The sequence below is a fragment of the Protopterus annectens genome, chromosome 1.part2, assembly GCF_019279795.1.
Source record: "Protopterus annectens isolate FY-2018-M chromosome 1.part2, PAN1.0, whole genome shotgun sequence".
In the NCBI taxonomy this organism is placed as follows: Eukaryota; Metazoa; Chordata; order Ceratodontiformes; family Protopteridae; genus Protopterus; species Protopterus annectens.
The window spans coordinates 1,169,054,128-1,169,066,627 of NC_056727.1; the positions used below are offsets into that span (position 1 = coordinate 1,169,054,128).

Sequence of the window (12,500 nt, forward strand, 5' to 3'; positions counted from 1 at the left end):
TGAACCCAATGGTTCCATGTAGTGGTTTTAAGAATGCAGGTTTGGAAAGTAAGGGGGAATCAGCCCAGCCATCACTAGCAATCCATATCTTTCCAGTTATGTGCCTTTTTACCACTTCCTCCATCAGGGGATACATATTATACACGAAGGAAAAGATCAAAATAGCTTTAGCTGTAGATTTTGCAATGATGTCTGTTATCTGCTGGATTTTCTTCTCAGGATCAACAATTGGTATTGTTTCTGAGAAAGCTAAGCAGACTTCAGCCTTAGCTAACTCATCTTTGAAGATTTTACTACCCATGTAACCATAATCAGTATTCTCTGCAAGAAGTCCAACCCATGTCCAACCAAAATACACTAGAAGCCTTGCCAGACCCCTTGACTGATAATTGTCACTTGGTATAGTTCGAAGAAATGATGGGAACTGGTGTTTGTCACTTAAAATACTAACCGAAGACACATAGCTGATCTAGAAAAAAAATGTTTGTGTTACAAATGCAGATAAGTACATCTGTTTTTGTTCATTTTAATATATTTTACAGAATGCCAATAGAGGATTAACTACTAAGGAGTTATAACAGAGTGGTTCCAAAGAATAATCGAGGTAAATCATTGAAGGAATCAATGAATAAGGGTAGGAAATCATTTTAAAGCTCACTGTGTGTATGCCAAACGTAGCTCATAAAGCATCTTCCATGTCAGTTTTACCAAGTAAAATCTGTGAATAGGTAAATTTAAAGAAATTTGTTAGAAAATTACCTGTCTCAGAGTATAATTGCTAAAATACTTAAAAAGTCCTATTGAACTATCAGATACAGTATATGCAGAATGACCAGCATATATAGCTGTGTTTATACATGGATAGTAAGCACAAGGAGTAACTACTGTTACATGATGTTCATGTGTGTGTGTGTGTGTGTGTGTGTGTGTGTGTGTGTGTGTGTGTGTGTGTGTGTGTGTGTGTGTAAGTGTCTGTAGATCAGTAAAGCAACAAGGAATATAACTGACATTTATAAGCATGAATACCATGGAATATAAAATATTAATAATATGTAGCCGGATCTATATCAGATTATGGAGTCTCCGAAACTTCCAAAATCATATGGCCGAAACCATAAAACATTAAAAATAAATAAATATTTTTCTATTTTTAACATTTTGGCAGGGGGGCAAGCACTTCTGCACCCATTACACCCCTGCTAATTAAATATACCAACGCCAAGATTACACTCCATTGGAAAAGGGTAAATGTCCTGTTCCACGCTGTAATGTGATCTCCATTCAAAATGTTCAAAGTTTCAAAACTTCGATCATATAGTCCCGACCATATGACTTTTGAAGTTTTGAAACTTTGATAATCTGATAGGGATCCATGTAGCCACGTATCTCAGATACTGGCTGGGATTCATAGACAGCAGCTGCATGCATGCTCAGTATTAAAAAGTGTACAGCCTGTAGTTATGTGCCCACATTTAATCAGCTATGTAGCAGAGCTGACAGAGTACCAACATGCCAAGGAAAGGACAGCATAATAAAATAGTGGTGTTATGTTATGGAAAAGAGTAGCATTAGGCAGATCCAGTTAATGGGCAGTGCTACAAAAGGGCATATGACTGACTTGCTGGATGTCACCACCAATGTAGACTAGTGCAGCAGACTATATGCATGCTCATATGCACAGCAAAGTGCTACATTGTTGCTACTTCTGGTCATCCAGATATCCACATGAGGATCAGCTTAGCAGTGCGCTAAACCAGTTCATCATATAAATGGAGAGGAAAGGAGATACTGCAATGCTGAAAGGGGAGAATAATAATCAGGGGAAAGCAGAGGAAAACCCACAAGGATAACCACAGGCTATGTTTGTCCTGTTAAAGAGAGCTCCATTTGCAAAATATGTAGAACAAGGATAGGTGAGGTAGGTAGTGATGAATGGTGGTAGAAAGGATAGACGGAGAAGTGAAAGTGCAAACAAACATAAGACACAGAGGTTTACCTTTATAAACTCGAATCACAGTGGTTCGAGTGCTCATATGAGCGACTAGAAACCACAAAAGTAAAAACGTCGACAGTCCTTAATGTTCAAAAAACAGAAAATTGAAAAGCAGATTAGCTGTTTTTTTAACATTAATGTCGAACAAAAAAAAATGAAGTGTAAAGCAGGGGGGCAAGCCCAACTGCACCCCTACACCCCCCTATTTTATTATTCTAACTTCGAGATCACACTACAGTGGGAAAAGGAACCATTTTCCGATCCCCACTATAGTGCAATCTGCCCCACAATGTTGAATGTGCAATGAGCGAATGTCACTGTGCATTCGCTCATTCACATTCAAACTTTTTTTCTTCGGCATTTGCAAACAGCCTTTCGAACACTTGTTGTTCACCTGACTGTGCATCGCCTTTATAAAGGTAAACCGACACAGACAAAGACTGACAGAGATTATATAAATACAAAAGGAGGGAATAGCTATGGATGGAGACAGATAGACAGAGGATGGATAGCTTGTGATAATGAGGGTTAGACAATGAACAAGGTATAGAGAAAAAGATATAGGAGAGAGGGACATCTAGACAGCAATAGGGCTGGATCCATGGATGGATGTTAGTCCTATCAGAGTGCAACATACTCCAGCCATCAATTACCTCTGTGGCTGGCATCATCTGCAGGCTGCACCACTGTTGGCCCAATTGTCAGGACCTCCCAGTGGAACAGCCTAACAAACTGTACCAAAAAGTGTTTCATGGTGTTCAGGTGGGCATCCAGTTGTTGTTGCACCTCACTACATACCAGCTTCCATAACTGATGCCAGCAGATGATGGAAGACTCCTCAGGATCACTGACAGAATATAAGTCTATGCCACTCCTTCTGAGAAGTGGACATAAAGACTACTACTGATTCTATCAGGTCACTTTCAACAGGGTGACCTGCATCGTTCTACTGAGAGACAGGCCTGTTGACCACTGTTGCCCCAATACCAGAGGTATCAGCTGACACAGGTTGAGTTAACCACCAGTGTTCTATCACCTCTACCAGGCCTGGGCATGCAGAAGAATAAGGAAATGAGAACACAGTAGTACTAACATGATGCACATGCAAGTGCAGGTGTACATTGGGCTGGCATTCATGGGATATGTACCCTGCTACTGGGTAGAGCAGCTCCCCCATCTGTGGCATCCTGATTTAATGAGCTCTTGCTACTCTACTGTTGCAAACAAAGCATGCACACCTCAGTAAATATGTACACCAGGTAACAGAATAGGTGGAGAAAAAAATCTTACATGTCTGACTCTCTTTTCCTAGCCTCTTGCTCCCACTACTGGACTAGGTCAGGGTGGTGTTATGCAGATGCTTATAATGATGTTAGCACTACTCACCAGAATGGTATCACTCACTGTTCTGGCAAGCGTTTGTCAGGCATCGACTTTGCACAAGGGGCCATTATACTGCTCCAGTAGGTGCTTATCAAAGTCCCTATGCCATAAAAACAAGGAAACATTATTCTTCCTGGTACACAGTGCTGGAGCTACGCAGTTCTTAGTGCCTGAGCAAGCCATGTCCTCTCACTCTGGTTCAATTGAGAAGCTAAAATGGTAGCCCTGTATATACCAACACACACTCAAATATCATGTAACATGCAGTGTAGCAATACAGTGGGGATACTAACAAATGTCCATAGCCATGTGCTGCAGCACTTTGGGTCTAAATAGGCTGTGTGTAAGAACATAATGATCACATGTTTCCATACATAAATGACATTTTGCTTGTGAACACAGAGATGAAGAATTGCTGAATACAAGACTTGATACACTGGCTCTGTGGACTTGGTCATACAAATTGTGACAAAAGAAAACCCACCTGGTAATATGCCACATCACTGTCACCAATTGCTATGGTGGATGGCAGTAACAGAGATTCAGATGACACAAGGCATGTGTAAATGGGAATATGTCTCAGTGTCAAGGTTTTACAATATTCAGCTATGGTGGGGCGTACACCAAGGGCATCAAGCACCTAGGTGAGGATATACCACAGGGAACATGATGGCCCCTGTACATACAGTGTGGTATGGCAACACTGTGTAAGGGGTGTGTAACAAGGTATATATAGTGCTACATGAAGACAACAGGCAGATGCACAAAGTGGTCTAGGGAGAACATGCCTTTTACTGCATTATGTACATATAGGTGTGAAGCACACTTCAGGTGCTGCTAAACAGCTGCATTATGGGGAAGGGGTCTGTGGCCATAGGCAAATGAATGCTGTAGCATACCACACAAACCCACTAACATGAGAAATTGACAGGTGTATATAATCCCTGAAAGAAGCAACTGCCACAAGTTTACCACCCTGGAGATACAGGTATTACTAAAGACCCTCTGCACACACAGCATGTACTTCTTGGGTAGAAGGTGCTACAGACAAGCTGTATAGGTAAGGTGTGGCAAAGAGTGGTGCAGGGTGTAAATGCTGTGAACAGCCATAATAAGTCTCTGCAAAAAGTGCAGCAAAGGGTAACTGATATGATACTGTGTGCAAAGGACAAAGCATGTGGCATTGCCAAAGACATGTTTAACACAGGGGTGACCACCAACACAGAAACAGATCACAGAGGAGAGTGGTGGACACTCATACCTGGGAGCGGCTTGCATGTGGGGTCTTGGATGGCAATGACCACTAAGCTATCAGTAGGGCTACACCAGTTTAGTGATACTCAGTGCACATCCATATTGTACACTGCACTGCATGATGGGGTTGATTCTCCAAGGACCTTTTGCATATCAGTTCTTTCAGGTGCCACTAAACTGCAACCACAACAGCCCTAATGTCAAGGTATGTATATGTACATATGCTATACATATATCCCATTGTCTACCACTAGATATGCCACAGGACAGGTGGTAAAGGTATTACCCAATGTTGCCAAAGGTATCATGTGTTCAAGATTTCATGGTGTGCTCTAATGGTGGCGGAACTAACAAAACTGGACAGCACATACCCAATGTCAGTAGAGCAACCTGTGGATGATGGTGATGTCAATGTGCACATCACAGTCTGATGACACAGTGTCACTGTCTGCAACACTATGTCAGAGGCCCATCTGTAGGTACAGACATATCCCACAACCTCACAGATGCATAGTAGGCACCCTGTAATTGAGAACTAATCCATAACTTCACATGATTCCCCAACCCACACAGCATCTAAGAATCTCACAAGCTCCAATAAGTGCATACCTACCAAAGGGGAGAAGTGTAGGGGTTAGTATTCCTGCCGTGATCCCAAGTCTGTCCTTTAGCTAAAATTAGCAGTTATTCAGGTCAATGATCCAAGCACAAAGAGCTGTTACCAACATTACTATGAGGATGGTGAGTGCGGCTTGTGACTTCCATGATGATCTGCAATACTTTACAGTGACATGAAGTACAGAGACAGGGAACAGAGAGTGCTGTTGCAAATTAAAAATTAGTTATTGTTTTAATGAGTTACATTGTAAGTTGAACTTCTTTCCAGTCTGCCACTGCAGGCCATGTAGTCCACAACCATGGGAGAGTTTAGATGTGAGGTGGCTGAACACGATGGCCCTACACAGATTACACAGACTGTTGCTGACATGGCATCACTCTCAGTTATGGCTGCATGACCACACAGTTTGTCGCCTCTGGTCATTGGTATCTCACATCATGGGCACCAGTGCTTTGCAGGGTTTACACCTCTAGTGCCTCCCTAGGTCACTCATAAATGGTCATTTAATACCACCCTTCAATATCCAGATTGCCATGCTTGTTTGTGACCATTGTCTAGGTCACAGACAACAAAGCTGTGAGGGCTTCTGATATGGAATACACGATTCAGTGTGCTTGTGCACAATTTGATAGTTCTCTGCCTTCCTTGTCATGGATCACATCAAGCTCTGAGACTGCAAGACATCACATTGGGCATCATCATTGGTCACATCTTAATAGCTCAATACTGCCACTGGAGGATGTGATTTCTGACTCCCTATAACCTCCTACAAGAGTCAGCAGCTAGCAAGTTCCCATCCCATGAGCCTACACTAAATAAGAGTCTTGCTGTCACCCATACCTCTCAATCAATTTTTTTGCTCAAGAAGTGTGGACAAAGCCAAAAATAAAGGGGAGACAAAGGACTGAATTTGGGGATAGTTTTTAAATATCACTCTAGCTCATTTAGAAAGTTAATGTAGCAACAGTTTTTTTTGGATCAGCATTTATTTTCTGGGGAATCAGAATTATGAAGCTCTACTGACTGGCATTATTGACTCTCCTCAGAGAATTACCAGGAATGTTCTGCAAATTCAAGGACAGCTGAGAGGTATAACATCACTTCTCAATGTTTTCCCCCACCTGTGCAATTCATGATGGCTATGCCCTGTCCACTTCATAACCTCCATGAGTATAGTAATATCTGATGCACAGAATGGTCAGTCCATGCAGTACCAGGGTATGATTATGTATAATCATATTCTGTGCTGTCTGGGTCATGGCCCATGACCGTAGACTTGATACCATCTCTTTGCCAATAATGTGATGTTTTGTGCCCACCTCTGCCTTGACTGTGATCCAGCTGCTGCCTATTTGTTCCCAAACTTCACATCCTGTTCTTCCACTGCTGGTCTTACCACTATGGTGGACCCAGCTGGGATTTTTTTCCCAGTACACTAGGTGTTTCTGTAGTGCCATATTATACATCATAACATATTACTACAGGTCTCAGGATCATATTCCAACTCACTTGCCATAGTGTTAAAACAGTGGCACCATCTCTGGAGTTGTCTGAACATGTGCGCCTTAACATTTTATGTTTCAGCATAGGGTATTTTGTATCCCACCTCTGTCCTGGTCAGGGGTTGCAGATACATTCATGATTCAGGACTCTACATGTCTTGCACTATCTGCAATGCACAACAGTTCACCATTATATGTGACCTGATCCCTGCCTGCATGGCAACTATGCATAATTCCCTGTGCAAATCACCTATATGTGCACCTACTGGCTAGATAAACCTATAGGAAGTCCTCCCACATGAACCATGGGTATGAATCTGGGCATCTTGGGGCAATGCAGCAATTGCCTCATGTACACAGACAACCGTCTCCTCCTACCACCCAACACTACAACCTGTGAGAGATGCACTTATATAGCCAAACTGGAAGCAAAGCTGTCTTCACCCAAGACTGGACTAGACAGTCAAGAGGAAAAGGTAAACACTTGCACCACACCACACTCATCACATAGTCCCTCAAAACCTACACCACCAAAACAGACCCATAGAAACACAAAACACACACCTACATTCACAGAAGCTCTTAATAAAAATCTGCTCAAGCAACAGAGACCTCTAAAGCAGAAATTCAAGCAACCTCCACCCCCAACACAACCCAAATGACACATAGCCCACAAACTCAGTGTGCCACTCAACCACAGCCCATAAGGCATAACAACGTACCCAACACTCTAGTCATAGGTGACTCTATAGTCAAGCACACTGATGTTCCACTCACCAGGCTAAACAAGAAGAAAGTTACTGTCAGCTGCCTGTCAGGTGCCAGAATCCACCACATAACACATGTACACATGGTCACTCGACAACAAGTGCAAATATGACTCTGTCATTGTCCATGTTGGTGTGAATGATCTGAGATGTACCTCCCTGGACTACATGAAAGAGACATGGAGAAGCTCTCTGATCTTGTAGCCTAGGCAGGTATGACCCTAGCCCTGAGTAGCATCCTGCCATCATCCAGAATGATACCACAGTACAAGGACAAAGTGATTGACTTCAACAATTGGCTAAGCTTCTGATGTCATTCTAAGGGAATCCAGTATCTGTGGATACAGTGGTCTGCAAGGCCATAGAGCGTATCATTGTGGAACTTATAAACAAAGACATTGGTAATCTTCAAACTCTGGACCCCACCCAGTTCGGGTGTGTAAAAGGCAGATCATGTCTCCTAAACCTGATAGACTTCTTTGAAGCAGTCACCAAAGCCATAGACGAGGGTAAGGTGGTTCACACAGCCTATTTAGAGCTCGTCAAGGCTTTTGACACCATCCCCCACTCTGGAATTATAGATAAACTCACTAAACTAGGTATAAATCCCTATGTCACAAGATGGGTTGCCAAATGGCTCACTGACAGAACCCACACTGTGAAAGTAGCAGACTCCAAATATGACTTCAGACCAGTGACAAGTGGATTACCACAGGGTTCCATCCTGGGACCTCTCCTGTTTGGTATCTACTTCTCTGAAGTACAGGCTAACACAAAAGGCCTCTGGCTAATGAACTTTGCAGATGACTGCAAACTAGGAGCCATAGTCAAGTCCCCAAATGATGTGGACATCCTACAGAAGGGCCTCACTGAGACAGATGCCTGGTGTCAGAGCCATGGCCTCAAGCTCAATGCCAAAAAGTGAAGTGTCATCCCCTTTGGTAAAAACTCTGTACCCATGAACTACCACATAGGCAGCAATCTACTTAACACCGAATATGTGATAAGAGACCTTGGGACCCAGGTAGACAGTAATCTTTCCTTTGATAGTCACATCACCACAGTAGTCAGGAAGTCCTTCTACATGGCACACCTCATCATAAAAGGGTTCTCATCCAGGAAAAAAGAGGTAATTGTTCCCCTCTACTCAACACTCATTAGACCCATTATAAAGTACAATGCCCCTTTTGGAATGTACCTCACAAGACATCTGCAGAAGCTGGAAAGGCCACAGAAGTACTTCACAATGAGGATTACTGGCCTCAAACAAATGTCTTACACTGACAGCCTCAAAAAAACTTTAGCTTTACTCCATAGCATATCGCCTACTCCAAGGTGATCTCTGCCTAACATATAAAGCTATGTCAAACCCAGAGCTGTTGGACATGCTATACCTAAAGAAATCCCAATCCCTCCGAGTTACACACTCTAGGGACCTAAACCTTGGCACCACAATAAACAGGACATGCTGGAGGGATAGATTCCTGTCCCAGAGACTTCCCATACTCTGGAACAGGCTACCCATCTATGTCAAGCAAAGTTCTTCATTAGCACTCTTCAAGAAAAATCTTGATGAGTGGATGGGAAATAGGAAATACACCACAGGGATGACTTCTGTGTCTCTGCTCGATGGTGGCACAGGAAAATAACTTTCTTGGGTGGCATAAGCCAGGGAACCTTGTTGGCTAGGCTTACGTAGGCCCTTGGACCGATAGTCTAGTACCTACCTATGAACCTATGAATCTATATCAAACAAAGCTCCTCATTAGCACTGTTGAAGAAAAATCTTGATGATTGGATGGGAAATAGGAAATTCACCCCGGGAATCACCTCAGGGGCTCTGCTCAACAGTGGTACAGGAAAATAATTTTCTTGGGTAGTGAAAGCCAGGGTACCTTTTTGGCTAGGCTTATATAGGCCCTAGGGCCAATAGCCTAGTACCTACCTATGAACCTATGAGCCTATATGTGTAAATCAGGGGCATTACTTGAGCAGTGCACAGACACATTACATATATAATGTGTTGGGTGCTACAAACTACCTGGCAGCTCAGGGAGTTGAAGACACTCCTGCAGAGATATCTCAGTCTCCATGGATGAGGTGGAGCCTTAATGATAACGTGTGTGCAGTCTGTGGCTCCTAGGGTCTCTGGGAAATGGGCCATGCAGTAAAGTGCCTGCATATTGGTTGTTCTGTCTTCTGCAGTCCTAGGAAACCAGATATGCTCAAACACATGCTGCAGCACGATGTCAAACAACTGGTGCAGAACGTGTGAGGTGGATAACTGTGATATCTCTGGTGTAGCCCCTGTAGTTCAGAGTAATGTCCATATAGCTAATATGGTTAATGTTACACACATCTTTGTGTCCACAGGTTTGGGTAATCCATGCTTGTGGGTGACAGAGTTTGACTAGTTCACATATGGTCTCCCTGTCCACATGGTAGAAGTCCACTGTCAGCTGGTCTGCGACATGATGATAAGTGAGATGTTGATGGCACCTTTTGTTTTTGCTATACCAATGGATGAACCATGCCACATCCCACACACACTCTGGTTCTAATAGTGGCCACTAGCACATGCTGTTTTGCTATAACTGCTGCTTTTCCTAGCACCTCCAGTCACCTGTACACCATAACCCTCCAGTGTTCATAATTAGCTTGTACCTTGGAGCACTGCAGCTGTTCTATACTTTTCTAGGCCTCTACGCCATGTTTGATGGAATTTGCATAATATGCATGCCTCTTTGTGTGGTGCTCCTCATCTCTATATCATTATGCAAACATTTGCATGGCTGCATCCCACACTAGTTTCGCCCTTGGATGACTGACCAGGCTATGTCTTTGAATTGACTATCTCCTGTCCATTGCTGCTTCTCTGTGCTGAATGTCTTTAGATCCTGACCGTAAAAATTATGCATACAGTTTCATTTTTTCTATGTGTACAAGTATGTATATATATATATATATATATATATATATATATATATATATATATATATATATATACATATACACACACACACACACACACACACACACACACGTCTTTACTGACAATTAATAACATTCATTTTTTGGTAGTAGTTGACAGAACTCTAAGACAACCCCTGGGATTCGGAATCAAATAGTGCAATGCAAAAGGCAAAATTGCACTACAAGGAGCCACGTGCAGGGTGAGAGCAATGCAGAGATACTCATCACATTTGTACAAGGACATTAAATCATGCGACTGGCATGGTATGCAGATAAATGTACCATGAGATAAAAATGAGCAGCATTATTATGATGAGGGTGATGTTAAATGCAAATGAGGTAAACAATATGGAAAAGTGATTTAGAAATGTGTAAGAAAATGCCCAGTGAATTGCAGCCTCCAATGCAAACATATACCATAAAATCCAGGTGTGAACAAAGACAGAGACTACAATATTGTGTTGGGGTAGCACCAGGTTTAGCTGTAATGTATATTTATGAGGCTGTTCATACAGCCAGTAGTCAAGAAGGCACATGTTGTCACTCACTGCATCCCAGAAGGATCTGACGACGTCTAACAATTCATCCCTCCATGATGCTCAGATAGTGGACTGCTATGGTGTGGACAGAGAGAGTATGCAGGAGTTGTAACAGATTGAGGCTCATGGGATGCGTGGCGTAGCCATGCTTTTGGATATCAAGGTATGTTAACATTGAGAATCCTGGCTAAATAAACCTTCCAGTGATTAACAAGAGACATGATGAGGGCATCTCTGGTTGATATCTCACAGATACTATGCTAGTTTTTGATTCCATGCTACAGCATGTGCAGGAACATATGTAGTTCTCACGTAACACAGAGGAGACAAACAACAATATACAGGAATTATGGGAGCAATCAGCTGTTCCCACATTTCCATCAAGGTCCCATCTGGGATACAAGTGCAATGATATATCAAATATAAGAAATTCCATTTCATCAGCTGCCAGCTGGTCTGCAATGCATACAGTATATAATATAGAATTTGTAGGTGTGTCAACCAGGTGGTGTCTATGATTCCCACATCTGACACACATCCAACTTATACCAGCAATTTAAGTGAGGTGATTTCCCTGACACACACCTTATTGGTGATGCTGGATATGCTCTGGAGATATGGCTATTAACACTGCCAAGAAATCATAGAACATGGCAGAGAATGCATAAGCACATCCCTATCTTAATTCCAAAACACTAAATGTGTGTCTGGATTGGTGAAGGCTAACTTCCACTGCTAGATGTCTCCACTGGTACCTTGCAGTATGATCCAGATATATGCAGCAAAATATGTGCTATCCGTGCGAACTTACACTACGTTTTGGAATGTAAACAAATACAACAGGGAATTGTCATCGGGTGAGAGGATGTACCAGAGTCAGAAACAAAGAAAGTGCCTCGTGAGGAGTATGTGGAGTACCTAGCAGTAGAAGATGACCATGTGAGGCAGAAGTGGATACTGCATGGTGTGGCACTGGCTAAAAGGCAGCATTTGGTTCACAACTATGGCAGGTTAGACATGAAAAAAGTAACAATTATACATGTAATATTACATCCAGGCTGTGCTCCTATACCATGGATGGACCAGCCATGCTGTTTGTCAGAACAAGCCATCCTGGTAACAGACTACCGAGAGCAGGGCACAGCTGTCATTATATTCACAGGTGGAGATGACTACAGCAAAAGGTGTCAGCAGTGAACACTGTGTGTGAGAGGGTTACTGATGTGGGTGAGTGTGTGTGCCATTACACATTAAGTGCACTGAACTCGGAAGACCGTTCTGGAGGACATGGTGTCTTTAGAGTGGTGGACTTGGGCAGAGATGTGTGGTGATGATAGGTGTGAAACTGCATAAATGGAAACAGTTCCAGACTTCACTACTTTGTGTGCATGTGTGTATCTCTGTGATAGGTCCAGGGCACCCTCAAGAGGTAAGTACCTCTTGACTGTGCATATCTTGTTCACAGGGCCA

The 12,500-nt window shown here is 42.8% G+C and overlaps 1 protein-coding gene across 1 annotated transcript in view; it reads right to left on the minus strand.

Moving 5' to 3' along the window:
- LOC122792437 (extracellular calcium-sensing receptor-like) overlaps nt 1–12,500 on the minus strand; it is a 169,938-nt gene that overhangs the window by 68,017 nt on the left and 89,421 nt on the right. Inside the window, exon 4 of the mRNA XM_044060224.1 lies at nt 1–469. This exon is cut by the window's left edge and continues 371 nt beyond it. Coding sequence (XP_043916159.1) covers nt 1–469 — 469 coding nt within the window. The remainder of the gene's footprint in view (nt 470–12,500) is intronic.